The sequence below is a fragment of the Dama dama genome, chromosome 9 (assembly GCF_033118175.1).
Source record: "Dama dama isolate Ldn47 chromosome 9, ASM3311817v1, whole genome shotgun sequence".
NCBI lineage: Eukaryota > Metazoa > Chordata > Mammalia > Artiodactyla > Cervidae > Dama > Dama dama.
Genome location: NC_083689.1, coordinates 91227869 through 91245861, shown reverse-complemented (window position 1 = coordinate 91245861; position 17993 = coordinate 91227869). Strand labels below are relative to the sequence as shown.

Genomic DNA, 17993 nt, shown 5'->3' with positions numbered 1-17993 from the left:
GTTAGGATGTGGTAGGATTGTAGGAAAGGACAATATGTCTAGTTACTGCCTAAGGAAAGTCTGACAGACCTAGAGGCAGCATGCTAGAAAACAGATTTACAACAGACCCTAGAAGTCTGGCATACACAAACTGCCCAAAAAACATTTGGAAAAGAAACAGCAATAATTCAGCCATGCTCTGCAAAACATAAGTCAAAATCTGAAGTGAAAAAATGATTCCTCTCTCTTTTATTAACTAAACAAGCATGTTGACATCTACAATGGGCAATTTCTAGTCCAGAGACTTAAGAGTCGTCTGTAGGAGAGAGACCTGTGGAAAAACATTTAAAATGCAATGTAAAAATGTCATAGAGTTATGTACAAAATAAACTGAGAACAGAACAATCAGCTCTACCCGTGTCTCCTGCGTTGCATTTCCCGTATTACAGGCGGTTTCTTTTCCCCTGAGCCACCAGGGAAGCCTCTGTCTGGTAAAGGTTTTACAATAGACAGGTTTGAAGCAAGTCTTAATGAATTAGTTGTAGTTGTAAGTAATAATGGGGGAGGGCAGGTAAAAGAAACAAGAGCATGAAAGAATAAGATATCTGGGGAACTACAATTAGACACTAAGGCTGGATGGATAAACAGAGGTCAAGATTATAGGGACCTGTCCTGGTATCATCAGAAAAATGAACTTCATTCCATAAACAGTAAAGCAAAACTGAAGAATCATAAGCAGGAGACAGATAAAATGAGAATTACGTTTCAGCATCAGTACCAAGGCAGAATGTAAACAGAGGACAGAGCCAGAAGGGGTGCAAAAGTTAGGAGGTGACGGACCAGAAATACTGAGGTTCTAAACTAGTGCAGGGACAAAGGAGATGAGAAAAAGAGATGGATTTGAGATTTGTTCTGGGGACAAAAGACCCAGATCTTAAAGACTCAGCATAGGGAGTGAGGGACAGGAAGGAATGACATATGATTTCCTGGTTTCTTCGAGAAAGGAAGGTGACAAACATCTGAAAACAGACTGTAGCTCCAAATGCAAGTTTCAAACACTAGTCACTGGGCCTAAAATCATTTGGAGACCCTGTTTTTTAATGTAGTTTTTGTACCACTAGGCCCAAGGTAGAATCTGAATTTGGTTTTGATGTTCATTTTGATCAGAATTTTAATTAATAAACTAATATATGGAATGGTCAATGTGCTCAGATATTCTACTCAAATATTGTCATTGTTCTTGAGCTAGAGAAAACAAAAAGTAGACTTAAGATTTAACACATCTCGCCCCCAGAAAGCAAGCTGACAAATGTTACTACAAAAAGCAACACCAAAACATCAAGCTGTCCATTAAAAATGAAGCGATTAGTATTTTTTCAAGCATTGAATGATACCAAAGTAACTGCTCATTTTAGTGAAATGAAGACTTTGAAACTGAAGACCATATCAAGCTATAAATGCATTTCATACAGTGACTTTATTATGCTATACACTTTACTTTCTATTTTTTAAATCTTGATCATAACTCCCTAAACTGATTTCATAACTAACAGACCACTGAAAAACACTTGAAAAACACATCTCTATTTTAAGTTCTTGCATTGTGGCAAACACCAACACACACTTTTAGACTCTCTGGCAGCTAGGCTTCTGGGTGCAATTTAAGTATACTTAATTAAATACACTCCCTCAGTTATCTAGAAAGCAACAACAAAACTACTGCTGTCTGTGCTAGAAAGCACAGTCATAGAGCATCAGCAGACACCCCAGGATCCAGGCTCTGGCTTGGTAAGACTGAGAGGCTGCTGGAGATTTAGCAGGTATAGTGCTGTTAAACCAACACCTTTATTCAGTGTTTTTACTGTTGCTTTAAAGGTCAATTTATTTTTTAAAGAACTTTTAAAATGACCGAAGAAAATACCTTAAATAAATCTTGACAGCAGCATGTATGACTATTTACCTAACTAAAATCTTATTTATTAACTCTTATCTCTTCCAAAATATATGTAAACCCACTTCATAGAACAGTGGTTCCCAGTTACACTTTTATTTCATAGTTGGTAAATTTTCCAATAGAAATATTTGAGGATCAACTCTGTTTTCCAAAGAGGAACATTAAAAATTCACCACATACTGTTATTATTACTTGATTTGAGTATTTCAAATCCAAAAAAGAAGTGCAAAAAGCATCAGAAAATAGTCCTTTAAATTGAATGATCTCAGCCTCATGAAAGCTTACTAGTGTCCTCCTATTCCTCATTTTATCGAATATCAGTAAAAATATTTATCATCGCTCTCTCTTCAGATTGCTTTTGGGGAAATTTTGTTTTAACATTTTTCCTTCTTTCCCCTAAGTATAGATAGTTGGCCACTCTTCTTGAGCTTTAAATCTTTAAATCTTAAGAATATTTCAAGTTTGCCGTAATTTTATCTTTTTCATCCAGCCAATGCCTAAGTCCCTTAAACATTTCTTCAAAGATTACATTTGCAAGTCTTAAATTATTCTATTTATCACTGTTGACCTATAAGCTATCTACATTTCTAATAAAACATTACACTGACATGAATATTCCAACATACTAGACTAATAGAAAGTAAGAAAATTTTTGATATAAGAGAAGGTCTCATTTTGATTTCACTTATAAGAAGTGTCACTTATTTCTGAAGTATATATTCAGAAATCAGACTCTGGTTCACAGCAAGTTTTTGAGAAAACTGGTGATTTTTTACTTTCAAAACAAAGAAAAATTACCTATTTTTCCAAATTTAAAAATAAAATGAGATTACAGTTAAAATAATTCCTCTTGGCTGACTGAAAGAATTCTTAAGTGTTGAATTTTTAAGTATTAAGAATTCTGCAGTTTCTCACTGTATTGGTAATAAATAATGATAAACCTTCATGCTATACCATGTTTATTACACATATATTAAAGAATAGATAAAACTCTAACTGGTGGCTCAGTGGTAAAGAACCCACCTGCCAATGCAGGAGAGGCAAGGGAAGATGCCCTGGAGAAGGAAATGGAGGAAACCCACTCCTGTATTCTTGCCTGGGAAATCCTTCGGACAGAGGAGTGTATGGACTACAGTCCACGGGACCACTAGAGTCAGACTCAACTTGGCGACTGAACAATGACAAAACTATAACACACGTTATTCAACATTCTTAATGTTTCTTTTGAAGAAATAAATACAAAAATATCTTAGACCATGAGATATACCTAATCACCTAAATATTCCAAATTGCTTAAAAAGCAGGATGCTAAAAATAAATTACACAACAAATGGATAAGGAGAAGCTTCCCAAGAGGTTTTCAAAGAAAGAAAAGAAGATAGGGTTTACCTCTGATCTCTGCCAAGGAAGGAACATGATACTTCCACTGGCATTAGCAAAATCATCAACAAGGTAATTAACACCATCAGATTCGATCTGTGAGATAGTGTAAAAAACACGCACATAATCCAGAGCTCCTCTAGTTCGCTCCACTACACATGAAATGGTGGATCCCTCCTCTGCGATCTGAAATTGAACATAAACTCGTTGTAAGTATATACTGATTCAAATCAGTGATAAAATTACAAATGCTTTCATGAAATTCTTTCACCATAAACTTAGTTCTGTAACTTTCTATATCTGTAAGGAGGCCTCTACATTCTTCCAGAAATATCTCTGATTGCTAAAAAATATTTACAATCATTGGTTTTTTGGTTCATCCCTTTAAAAGGATAAATAAAGGCAAAACAGCAATAATTAACTATACCATGTAATTCATTCATTGAAACCTCTCGGGTCTGGCACTGTGCTAGTTTTTTGTTTGTTTGTTTGTTTGTTTTTAGTACAACCCTTTTTCCAGATAAGTCTAAAGAGGAAAACAAGCTCATGATTTTATGATGAGTTCAGCACTGAAGTTAAGGGTAGAGAGTGGAACATGACATCATGGACAATTTTTTAGGCATAAACATAAGAAGTAATCAGGAGAATCTGGCGAAATCATTTGGAGGTGATACAAAGTATCCAGTGGGGAGAACCTTGAAAAATTCCTGGTGGGGAGACAACGGTCAGGTAAAGGAGGGCACTGATACTGTAATCAATATCTTTTTGCTATTTCTGACATAAACACATATATGTGTGTTTACATACATATGTGTGCATTTTTTCCTGTGGAAAGCATTTTTATCTATATTTTAAGATAGTGTTTAGTAATTACATGGAGCGGGAAATTGGAATATCTTAGGTCTTCATATTCTTGTTCTCCCGATTCTATTTTTATAGTACCAAATACATAACTCATAAAAAAAAGAACTAAAGCTGAATAAACAGAGCTCAAACTATAAATCTTAATACATAGTGTCATTTTTTAATTTTTCTTATCAATCTTAAGCACCTCTGATCAACATTAAATACAGCTATTTTGGTGCTAACATCAGAGCTGAAGAAAACGGACTTGAAATTTGTGTGCTAACAGGCAACAGTCAGTTATCAAGGAGCACGGAAACACTAGTTGTTGTTCCAGTAAACCCTCTGAGTTTCACTGAGCATCAACACCCCTACTGCCTCAAGGTAAAGAAGATCAAGCATCCCAGGGAGCAGTATTGTGTAACTCCTTTATTTGCCGGCTCATCCACTAGCATAAGAAATCCAAAACGACCATATGGTTGTTCAGAAACAGCCTTTAGTCTGTTTCCTGATGGACATATTCTATCTCCTGGTCCAACCAGAATTTCTAATCCAGTGGAGCCTAAAACACGGGAGCAGGAGGGGATAGACATTCAGTCCTACTGCGCCCTCTTGCTTCCTATGCCCATGTGGTCTAATCTCTGGAGACACAGAAATAGACATCAGCCACTGGGTACACATACTAGATCCTGAAGGACAGCACCCAACCCTTCAAATGTTGTCCCTGAGCTGGTACTGTGGCTGAGTCTTCAACAGAACGATCCCCTGTTACACTAGGTCCACTGCTTCAGGTGATATCGTATAATACATACACAGATGATGGAATGTTAGCCATAAAAAAGAATGAAATACTGCCATTTTCAGCAACATGGACAGAGCTAGAGATTATCATACTAAGAGAAGTAAGTCAGAGAAAGATATTATATGTCATCAATTATATGTGTAATCTAAAAAGTAATACAGATAAACTTATTTACAAAACAGAAACAGGAAACTCCCTGATGGTCCAGTGGTTAAGAATCAGGCTTTCACTACCATGGGCCCAGATTCAACCCCTGGTCAAGGAACTAAGATTCTACAAGCTGTGTGGTGCTGGGAAGAAAAGCCAGAAACAGACTCACAGACACAGAAAGCTTATGGCTACCCAAGAGGGAAGGGCATAAGAATAAGTTAGGAGTATGAGATGAACAGATACACACCACCATATATAAAATAAACAACAAGCATTTACTGTACAGTGCAGGGAACTACTTCATGCAAAGATGAGCTCAATAAAGGACAGAAAGGGTATGGACCTAACAGAAGCAGAAGATATTAAGAAGAGGTGGCAAGAATACACAGAAGAACTGTACAAAAAAGATCTTCACGACCCAGATGATCACGATGGTGTGATCACTCACCTAGAGTCAGACATCCTGGAATGTGAAGTCAGGTGAGCCTTAGGAAGCATCACTATGAACAAAGCTAGTGGAGATGATGGAATTCCAGTTGAGCTATTTCAAATCCTAAAAGATGATGCTGTGAAAGTGCTGTACTCAATATGTCAGCAAATTAGGAAAACGCAGCAGTGGCCACAGGACTGGAAAAGGTCAGTTTTCATTCATATCCCAAAGAAAGGCAATGCCAAAGAATGCTCAAACTACCACACAATTGTACTTATCTCAGACACTAGTAAAGTAATGCTCAAAATTCTCCAAGCCGGGCTTCATTCAACTGTACATGAACCGTGAACTTCCAGATGCTCAAGCTGGCTTTAGAAAAGGCAGAGGAACCATAGATCAAATTGCCAACATCTGCTGGATCATAGAAAAAGCAAGAGAGTTCCAGTAAAACAAATATTTCTGCTTTATTGAATATGCCAAAGCCTTTGACTGTGTGGATCACAATAAACTGTGGAAAATTCTGAAAGAGATGGAAATACCAGACCACCTGACCTACCTCTTTAGAAACCTGTATGCAGGTCAGGAAGCAACAGTTAGAACTGGACATGGAACAATGGACTGATTCCAAATAGGAAAAGGATTATGTCAAAGCTGTATATTGTCACCCTGTTTATTTAACTTATATGCAGAGTACATCATGAGAAATGCTGGGCTGGAGGAAGCACAAGCTGGAATCAAGATGACCAGGAGAAATATCAATAACCTCATATATGCAGATGACACCACCCTTATGGCAGAAAGTGAAGAGGAACTAAGGAGCCTCTTGATGAAAGTGAAAGAGGAGAGTGAAAAAGTTGGCTTAAAGCTCAACATTCAGAAAACTAAGATCATGGCATCTGATCCCATCACTTCAAGGCAAATAGATGGGGAAAGAGTGGAAACAGGCTGACATTGTTTTTTGGGACTCCAAAATCACTGCAGATGGAGACTGTAGCCATAAAATTAAAAGACGCTTACTCCTTGGAAGGAAAGTTATGACCAACCTAGACAGCATATTAAAAAGCAGAGAGACATTACTTTGTCAACAAAGGTCTGTCTAGTCAAGGCTATGGTTTTTCCAGTAGTCATGTACAGATGTGAGAGTTGGACTATAAAGAAAGCTGAGGGCAGAAGAATTGATGCTTTTGAACTGTGGTGTTGGAGAAGATTCTTGAGAGTCCCTTGGACTGCAAGGAGATCCAACCAGTCCATCCTAAAGGAGATCAATCCTGGGTGTTCATTGGAAGGACTGATGTTGAAGCTGAAACTCCAATACTTTGGCCACCTGATGCGAAGAGCTGACTCACTGGCAAAGACCCTGATGCTGGGAAATATTGAGGGCAGGAGGAGAAGGGGACGACAGAGGACGAGATGGTTGGATGGCATCACCAACTCAAAGGAAATGAGTTTGGGTAAACTCCGGGAGTTGGTGATGGACAGGGAGGCCTGGCATGCTATGGTTCATGAGGTCACAAAGAGTCGTACATGACTGAGCAACTGAACTGAACTGAACAGGAAACTATATTCAATATCTTGTAATAAACCATAGTGGAAAAGAATCTGATTCAGTGTAACTGAATCACTTTGCCGTACATGTGAAACTAACACGTATTTATTACAGATTATAAATGACCTACAGTTCAGTTTAAAAACTGGTATTTCAAGGCCATATACAAATGGTATATTTTAATGTCATGACATAAATGGTATGTAAAGACTGGATGAGACAATAGAGAAATAAACCTAGACAGAAGAAGACCAAGTACAATCAGGTCTGAAGTAACCCTGGTTTTGAAATGAGTATCCCAATACAACTGACATATCAGGAAGCATTCTAAACATAAATGGATTTCACATTTATTTATGTAAAACTTCATCCGTTAGAAACATGGCAAACACAGAAAACCACCTGAAACAAGCTACATGGGCATGCACACCTTCCAGTTACCCCAGTTCAGCATGTGTGTTATCAGCCACTTACCTGCATCTAATAAGACAACTTTCCCTCCGATTTCAAATAACCCTTCTTCTATCACTTAACTGCACTTTCCCCACTTTTACAAACAAACTTAACATTTTTTTAAGGTATACATGTCATACTTGATAAACATATTTAAGACTTAAAAACATTATGTAAACCTATTCTTTATTAGGTCCCTACATTTTAATTTTTCTACTACTGACCAATTTAGGGGGCTGTGTTCTCCTAACCCATCTCTCTCCTAAGTTCTGTGTTTTTCATTATGTGATTTGCCATAGTGTGGTGATTTTTAGGAACCCATCAATCATGCTATGTGAGAACTAACGTATTCTAAATGTAGGGCTCGCCAAGCCTAAGAGGCTGGAGGGAAGAACAACAGACAGAAACAGGTGCTTAATACGGTACCTAACTTAGACATTAACATCAGCGTGTTCATCACAGCCAAATGGTGCACAAACACATGTGTGCTGGAAAGAGCACGACTCTGAGGTCACTCAGTCCTGGTTGACTGTTTCACTCTGTCACTTACCCAGCGGCCTCAGTCTCAGGGATCTGTTCTTAGAATGAAGATCACAAAGTCTCATGGGTTCTGGTGAAGGTTAAACAAGTGCTTTACATGATCCCTAGTAATATAGTTAAGTGCTAAGAAAAAAAAACCTTACATTTCTTCCCCTTATGTTGCAACCCCATGGACTGTACCCCGACAGGTTCCTCTGTCCATGGGGATTCTCCAGACAAGAATACTGGAGTGAGTTGCCATGCCCTCCTCCAGGGATCTTCCCAACCCAGGGATCAAGCCCAGGTCTCTCACATTGCAGACAGATCCTTTACCATTTCAGCCACCAGTGAAGTCCAAGACATAGATTCAGTTCAGTTCAGTTCAGTCGCTCAGTCGTGTCTGACTCTATGACCCCATGAATCGCAGCACGCCAGGCCTTCCTGTCCACCACCAACTCCCGGAGTTTACCCAAACTCATGTCCATCGAATCGGTGATGCCTTCCAGCCATCTCATCCTCTGTCGTCCCCTTCTCCTCCTGCCCCTAATCCCTCCCAGCATCAGGGTCTTTACCAATGAGTCAACTATTTCCATGAGGTGGCCAAAGTATTAGAGTTTCAGCTTTAGCATCAGTCCTTCCAATGAACACCCAGGACTGATCTCCTTTAGGATGGACTGGTTGGATCTCCTTGCAGACATAGATTAAATAGATCCAAAGATACACTGGGGAGTATGATGTTTCCTTATAGCTTTTTACCAAATCAATGACAAATAGCCAGGCAGAATATAGGACTAAGCTTTTCGTCTGCAAGAATCACATGGGAAAAATTTGCCTATTTCATTAAAAATCTATCACCTACTATTTTCAGTTTTAAAAAGAAAGGCAAAAAGGACTATCCATATTCAATACAAATGTGTGCAGATGTATGCTATATATCAAAATTTCATAGAAAATTTAATAACTTAATAATTTATACAATAAAGCAGATTTTAAAGTTTTAATTAGGGAAGAAGTTTCAAGTGTCAAGCACCCATTAAAAAAAAATTACATAGGATGTTTGGTAAAAATCCACCTTACAAACTTACAAATTTACAGAAAAAATGACATAATGCCTGACATTTGCTTTTAAAATTAATTCAGCCAGCAAAGAAAAAAACAAAACTGACAAAAGGCTGATAAACGTTAAAACTAAGTGAGAGGTAACTGGGGTGCCATATTCTATTTTTTTGTATGGGTATTTTCCACTTTAAAAGATTTTTTAAATTCAGCTTTTTACCTCCCTTCCCATCCCATGCCAGAGATTCTGTCAGAAATGGGGTCCTGATTCAGGAAGGGTGTCGAGGAAAATGCATCAGACATTTCCATCCAAGACCATCATGCACAGCACTTTGGGAAGTGGCAGACTAGATGATGGAATCAGTAATACCAGAAAGGGATTAAGACATAGAGAATAAGTAATCAAAAGATTTTTTTCTACTATTAAAATATTCATCTAATTGACTTTAGAATCATAAAACAAGCAAATGTTCAGGATAGTATATGAAAGGGCATAACATCAAGTAATAAACATCAGAACCACCATCACTCATTTTTTCACAAGAAGCAATAGCAGCCACTACTGTTTTCTCTACTGCGTCAGGAATTTGTCATATCTTCAGATCATCAGAAAAGTAATTATAAAGGTTAACAGTGAGAAGAGTTTTAGAAATACATTTTCTAGAAAAAATAATACACTGTATGCCATGAATTGGCTTTCTCTACTGAAACAGAAGATTAAAGCTAAACAATTACACATTCAATTAATTTTTTAGTTTGTTTCATGCTTGGGTGATGATGTGTGAGATCAGATTATATCAGCATCACTTTTATCTAAAGGAATCTATTCACATAACAGATGGCAGGCATGCAAAAGCGAACACAGTCCAAGTCAAATAATATTCTCTTTTTTACAAAGATCCTCTCAAAATATCTCTAACTTTATTCTTAAACCATGAGTTTAAATATATAAAACATAATTTAGGGCCTTCCCTGGTGGTCTAGCAGTTAAGAATCTTCTTGCCAATGCAGGCGACAAGGTTTGATCCCTGATCAGGGAGGATCCTCTACATGCCACGGGGCAGCTAAGCCCATGTGCCACAACTACTAAGCCCTCACAAGCGCCTAGATTCTGTGCCCTGCAACAAAGAGTAGCCCCTGCTCTCTACAACTGCAGAAAGCCAGAGCAAAGCAACGACAACCCAGTGCAGCTAAAAATAAATCAATAAATAAGTCTTTAAAAAAATTAATGCTTAAAAACAAACCAAAAATATAAAACATAATCCAAATATTGGCTGTAAAAGTAAACCAATAAGACCTTCAATTTCTATGAATCATTAGGAAAGGAAACTTTAGCATTATGGGGCATATACCCTTTCAGGACATACAAAAATAGTGGGAAAATAAGGTGGAGAGAATAACATTGAAAGTATAAAGAATAGCAAAATACAGGAAGGTAACATGAGAACCTGGTTACCAGGCAACAGGTCCAACAAAAAAAAGTCACCTGTTCAGTATAGGGCCTTCTTGGAATAAAAAGAACTACTTGGCCTACCCCACAAGGGCGCTAAACTACGTACAAGTTTGTTCATTCTTTCAATTAAATTTATTAAGTATCTGCTATTTGCCAGAACACACTGTACCTGGTTAGGAGGTAACATATCACAAAGTAATGTCATCTCTTTCAAGATGCCAACTAGCAGACTATGTCACACTCTACATACTTTCATTACCTGTTTCAGATCTGATTATGCTTTCATTTTAACCTTAATATTACTTTATGTCATATGAATCTATGAAAAATTTAAAAGCATAGCATAACTCAGAGAGAAGTCTTTAAGGATCTCTATTGAGTTCAGCATTTTTGAAGGGATAAGAAAAAGTTAACTTTTCAATGTCACTGCAACAACACAATGGAGAAGAATCTATGGAAGTGACAGTGGTTTTTATTTTTGAAAATGAAGCAAGTAACCATAAAATTTAAACTCTGTTATTATATTTGTAGCAATACGCATTGATTATCTGGAAAATATTGGTTAACCTAGTTGCACAGATCTTCCAAACATTGATGCATTTCACTACACAAAATAAGCAAATCACTGTCAATAAAAGCTAACCACTATCAATATAAGGTAACACCACTTTCAATCTTAACCAAAAAGTCTTTAAGTATTGGAAAACAGTCAAGCTCACTTTAATTTGTAAGATAGTTCAACAACTCTTAATTTTTGTTTGAAAGCTCAAATTTTTTATCACTGGTAACAAATACTGGTAGTCACTGGCTCACTTCATTTGTTTCCATAAATGTCTGCCAGGTGCCCAAATCCAAATAACCAAACTTTGTTGGTCATTTTTTCAAGTAAAAATGGTGTTCCACAAAAAGGGCAGCTAGTTCAGCTCACAACTCTTCTGCACACCTCCCACAATTACCACGTTTTGTTAATGCAGAGAAGTGCTTTATGTGTGTTTCTCATTTTATGATTCGTGCATGGGCTGAGTCACTTCAGTCATGCCCGACTCTTTGTGACCCTATGGACAGTAGCCCACGCGGCTCCTCTGTCCATGGGATTCTCCAGGCAAGAATTCTGGAGTGGGTTGCTATGCCCTCCTCCAGGGGATCTTCCCAACCAGGGATCAAACCTGCATCTCTTATGTCTCTAGCATTGACTGGCAGGTTCTTTAACCACTAGCACCATCTATGACACGCAATGTTAAAAAGGTGGGTATTTAAGGGTTGAAATTTTATCAAATGAATGTTTTGTACTCCTTCATCAAATATACTCAAGTGAGATTTTCACCTCTTAAACTACAGGTGTGTGGTAATAAACAGAATAATGACAACTAGTACAGTCAGGTTCTGTTGCCTTGATTCATACAAAGGCACTAGCAACCAGCAGTTTTGGCAATCATTGCTTTTGCAGTGCAAATGTCAATCGTCAATAAAATGAAAAAGACATCGCAGTGTTTTATAAAATTAGATTTGATCTTTGTGGAACTCCTAAAAGAAGTCAGGAACCCATAACGGTCCTTGGACTTGGACTACACTCTGAGAACAATTTCAGTAAGCAATCAATAAATACTGATGACGGTTATCACAACAAAAATATTTCACATCACCCTGTCTTCAAATCCCTCCAAGATGAAAAGTAAGAGTTTTATACTTCTTAACACTTTCAGGCATGAAAATTCTATAATCTTCCTGACGATCAAATTGCAGTATCTGCTATTTAAGACACAACACTTTTCCTGTATTAACCATCTAAACTTTTTCCCAATACAGATGTATATGCTATTTTTCTCTCATGTGGACTTACAGGATAAACAGTCATGTTTTCTTTTTCTTTCCAGAGATTTTAAAACTACAAGTACTGTGGCTCATGTAAGGAAGTTCTATTCTGCAATCAAAGATTGACCCCATTCAAATTCTGAATTATCTTGGAACAAAGGTACATATCTCAGTGGAACTAAACCAACACCAAGACAATCTATCAAGGGAAATTCTGAGACAAGCCAACACTGAAAACTTAGTACTGAGTTTAATGGCCCAGAAAGCTAGAAGAAGTGAAGTCGCTCAGTTGTGTCCAACTCTTTGCGACCCCATGGACTGTAGCCTACCAGGCTCCTCCAGCCATAGGATTTTCCAGGCAAGAATACTGGAGGGGGTTGCCATTTCCTTCTCCAGGGGATCTTCCCAAAGCAGGGGTTGAACCCGGGTATCCCGCATTGTGGGCAGACACTTTACCATCTAAGCCACCAGGGAAGTCCAAAAAAAAAAAAAAAAAAAACAAATAAAAGCTAGAGAAACACTCAAAAACTACTACTCTTTAGGCAGTTTAAAAACTTATGTATTGTTTTGTTTTCAGTTGGCTATTTATGAAGCTTAGCTGAATCCAGATGTATCTGTTACTTGAACTATGAACCTTTTAATGTCTTGATATTAAAATACATTCACAAGTTCAAGAAAGATTTATTGAGTACCTACTGTGCACCATGCTAGATCTCAGAGATACACAGTAATGAACCTTGTTACACCCAGAGCTCTTTCCCCTCTGTGGGAGAAAGGGAAAGCAGTATACAAGTAGGCTTATAAATAATAGAAGGAATTCAAAAGTGTGATCAGTGCTATGAAACAAGTAAAACGAGGTGAAAGAATGGAGACTGACTGGCTGGGAGAAGTGGGAGGATTACTTTAAATCAAAAAGTCTTCACTGAGAAGATGTCTTTGGAGCTGAGACTCGAACAATTAATTCCGTGGATCTGGAATTAGAATGTTCCAGATAGAGAGGCTAGAAAGTGCTGAGGCCCTGATCCTGAAACTGAAAGCAGGCAAGTCTGACCGAAACATGCTGACCAAAGAAGAGAATTAACACAAGAAGTCAGAGGCAGGTGCCAGATCCTAAAGAGATATGAAGGTAAACTGGTCTTACATGGTGCCAGAATGGTTCTCACAACCTGACGGAAGTCCCTTTTCTTTTTAAAAATAAAGATGATACTGAAGATACGAGGGGGAAAGACAGCAGGTTAGAATTCACAAGACCTAAGTTCAAATTCCAGTTCTTCCCACTGCATCTTAGGCGCAAAAAAAGGAGGAGAAAAATGAGTATTTATTAAAATACTAGTAACTGCCAGGCTTTGAATCCGTTATTTGATCCTATCTCATTTAATTCAATGAGGGTTAGTTATTTTCTAAGGTCTCTAAGCAGCCATTTCTAACCCTCCTAAATGGAGAGAGTAATATTTGTTGCAGTACATTAGGAATTGTCAGAAAGGCGAACACAAAACTTAACATGTAAAGTTCTTTGATGACTAAGCATCTAAAAGTACTATCATTAAAGATAAATATATTTCTCTTTTAAATCATAGGAGGACATTTGTCCTCCTTCTCTAGGATATTCTATTGCAGGTGTAAAAAAGGGCACTTCTTGAAGATCTCTTATGACTGTCACCAAACCAAAGAGTAGGAGGGGCAATAAAACACTCCAGAGAGCCAGAAATCCCGATCTGAGCTACAAATAAGGCCTGTGACCTAGATATTTTTTCAAGTTCTACCCTTCACATTTTCCTTAATTGCTTCAATTTACGTATGTATCCCCTGTAAACCTACAAGAATCAACTTGCAAAGGGAACGCCTCTCTTGTTCCCTGGCATCCTTTCAGGGACACTGAGCCGTTCCTGTCACACACAACACCTGTGAAGCAGTTTCACGCGATCTCACGTTACTGAGCAGGAAACCAAGAAGATTACGAACCTTTGAATGCTTGGAAAGGGCTGATAAGGATGGTAAAACTGCCTAATGAATTAAACAGGCCAAGAGAGTGATAAGAAAGGCATTTACACCCAACGTGGAAGAACGTTGTAACTCCTTAAGAATATTTCACAATTGGGGGGAAAAAACACACACAAAAATATATTTTAATAAAATTTCAATTATTCACAGATGCTTTCAATATATATTATTTCATTTACTTACCTGGTAACCAGAAAGTAAATTCCATGTGGAGTACAATTATGCATTCTGTGAAAGGCATTAACTCTAAAGATAATTGCTAAAGCTGCATTTGCTACCTTATTATTACTTCTCTCTCCTCATTAAGCTTCTGATTCAAACTGTGAACTTACAAGAGCAAAGACCTTACAATTTACATTTTCACCACTGCCTATAGCATACTTCTGGGTCTAGTGTCAACACTCAAGCCATCTTACCATATGAAAGAGAGTCCACTCCCAAACAAATCCACATGTGACAAGCTTTTTCACTCTGAAATTCACCATGCTCACTACTTACCTCTGGTATACAGGCTCCTGTGAAACCAAACAAGCCATTGGCATTGTCACTTTTTTGTATTACCAATCTTGCTGTAGTATTCTCTTCGGAAAGGCGAGCTCCTCCATATACAGAAACTAGCTTAAGAATGAATAATTCTTCTCCTTCCTCTTCATTGTCATCTCTTGCAGAAATAATGAATGATTTGTTAGTTTCTCCCTGTCTGAATTTCAGATATCCAGAAACAGGATGCAAATCACTCTTGGCTGGCATGGTGTGAAGTTCATAAATTTCTCCAAGGGTCAATTTCCGCTCATAGGACCTCACATCCTGCATCAGACCTGTAAATCTGTCATTGCCATTCACTCCTGCCCCAATTCTCAACATTCCTGGACCTGAAATTAGAAATGGGTTTAAATGCTACAATAATCACAACTGTACTGTTCTAAATGACAAGTGTGATTCAGAAAATGAAATGATTTTATTAAAAGGTCTTATTAGGTAAGCAAAGCTTTTGCATAACTAGGACACAACTAAAGGCTATTTTCTGTCAATATTACAATGAAAAATGAATCAGGAATCACTGGATTTAAGACATTTTGTACCAAAAGATATGTTGTACATGTGTATGTATGTGTATATAGAAATGTATGTGTATATATTAAGACAGACATTTCTTCCAGGAAATTTAAAAATTTCCTAGCACATCTAAGAATGGAATGATTCAACTCAGTCACAATTTTAAAACTTTAGTATTACTGTTCTTTGAAAACTTCAATTCCTGGTCTGTTAGAAAGTTCAGTTCAATTCAGTCCAGTCGCTCAGTCGTGTCCGACTCCTTGTGACCCCATGAATCGCAGCATGCCAGGCCTCCCTGTCCATCACAAACTCCCGGAGTTTACTCAAACTCATGCCCATCTGTCGGTGATGCCATCCAGCCATCTCATCCTCTGTCCTCCCCTTCTCCTCCTGCCCCCAATCCCTCCCAGCATCAGGGTTTTTTCCAATGAGTCAACTCTTCGCATGAGGTGGCCAAAGTATTGGACTTTCAGCTTCAGCATCAGTCCTTCCAATGAACACCCAGGACTGAGCTCCTTCAGGATGGACTGGTTGGATCTCCTTGCAGTCCAAGGGACTCTCAAGAGTCTTCTCCAACACCACAGTTCAGAAGCATCAATTCTTCGGCGCTCAGCTTTCTTCACAGTCCAACTTTCACATCCATACATGGCCACTGGAAAAACCACAGCCTTGACCAGACGGACCTTTGTTGGCAAAGTAATGTCTCTGCTTTTTAACATGTTGTCTAGGTTGTTCATAACTTTCCTTCCAAGGAGTAAGCGTCTTTTAATTTCATGGTTGCAGTCACTATCTGCAGTGATTTTGGAGCCCAAAAAAATAAAGCCTGACACTGTTTCCACTGTCTTCCCATCTATTTCCCATGAGGTGATGGGACCAGATGCCATTATCATAGTTTTCTGAATGTTGAGCTTTAAGCCAACTTTTTCACTCTCCTCTTTCACGTTCATCAAGAGGCTTTTTAGTTCCTCTTCACTTTCTGCCATAAGGGTGGTGTCATCTGCATATCTGAGTTTACTGATATTTCTCCTGGTCATCTTGATTCCAGCTTGTGCCTCCTCCAGCCCAGCATTTCTCATGATGTACTCTGCATATAAGTTAAATAAGCAGGGTGACAATATACAGCCTGACGTACTCCTTTTCCTATTTGGAACCAGTCTGTTGTTCTATATCCAGTTCTAACTGTTGCTTCCTGACCTGCATACAGGTTTCTCAAGAGGCAGGTCAGGTGGTCTGGTATTCCCATCTCCTTCAGAATTTTCCACAGTTTATTGTGATCCACACAGTTGAAGGCTTTGGCGTAGTCAATAAAGCAGAAATACATGTTTTTCTGGAACTCTCTTGCTTTTTTGATGATCCAGCGGATATTGGCAATTTGATCTCTGGTTCCTCTGCCTTTTCTAAAACCAGCTTGAGCATCTGGAAGTTCTCGGTTCACGTATTGCTGAAGCCTGGATTGGAGAATTTTGAGCATTACTTTACTAGCATGTGAGATGAGTGCAATTATGCGGTAGTTTGAGCATTTTTGGGGATTGCCTTTCTTAGGGACTGGAATGAAAACGGACCTTTTCCAGTCCTGTGGCCACTGCTGAGTTTTCCAAATTTGCTGGCATATTGAGTGCAGCACTTTCACAGCATCATCTTTCAGGATTTGAAATAGCTCAACTGGAATTCCATCACCTCCACTAGCTTTGTTTGTAGTGATGCTTCCTAAGGCCCACTTGACTTCACATTCCAGGATGTCTGGCTCTAGGTCAGTGATCACACCATCATGATTATCTAGGTCATGAAGATCTTTTTTGTACAGTTCTTCTGTGTATTCTTGCCACCTCTTCTTAATATCTTCTGCTTCTGTTAGGTCCATACCATTTCTCTCCTTTATTGAGCCCATTTTTACATGAAATGTTCCCTTAGTATCTCTAATTTTCTTGAAGAGATCTCTAGTCTTTCCCATGCTGTTGTTTTCCTCTATTTCTTTGTACTGATCGCTGAGGAAGGCTTTCTTATCTCTCCTGGCTATTCTTTGGAACTCTACATTCAAATGGGAATATCTTTCCTTTTCTCCTTTGCTTTTAGCTTCTCTTCTTTTCATAGCTCTTTGTAAGGCCTCCTCAGACAACCATTTTGCCTTTTTGCATTTCTTTTCCATGGGGATGGTCTTGATCCCTGTCTCCTGTACAATGTCATGAACCTCCATCCATAGTTCATCAGGCTCTCTGTCTATCAGATCTAGTCCCTTAAATCTATTTCTCACTTCCACTGTATATTCATAAGGGATTTGATTTAGGCCATACCTGAATGGTCTAGTGGTTATCCCTACTCTCTTCAGTTTAAGTCTGAATTTGGCAGTAAGGAGTTCATGATCTGAGCCACAGTCAGCTCCAGCTCTTACCTTGAGTTAAAGTTGTGAGAATTCAGCAAAAGAAATTCTTATGGACCAAATATAACTTTTTACCCAAACAGTCAATGCAATAAATGTAGAAAAAGAAATATCCCTTTCTAGGAACAACAATTATATGAGTCTCAGGGACTTTTTCATGATAATAACAACATGCAGCTTAA

General features: G+C 38.2%; 1 protein-coding gene across 1 annotated transcript in view; it reads right to left on the bottom strand.

Moving 5' to 3' along the window:
* Window positions 1–17993, bottom strand: part of ADGRV1 (adhesion G protein-coupled receptor V1) — a 549629-nt gene that overhangs the window by 459133 nt on the left and 72503 nt on the right. Inside the window, exons 21-22 of the mRNA XM_061151999.1 lie at window positions 14877–15250; window positions 3323–3499 (exon numbers count right to left, since the gene is read on the bottom strand). Of these exons, the coding sequence (XP_061007982.1) occupies window positions 3323–3499; window positions 14877–15250 (551 nt within the window). The remainder of the gene's footprint in view (window positions 1–3322; window positions 3500–14876; window positions 15251–17993) is intronic.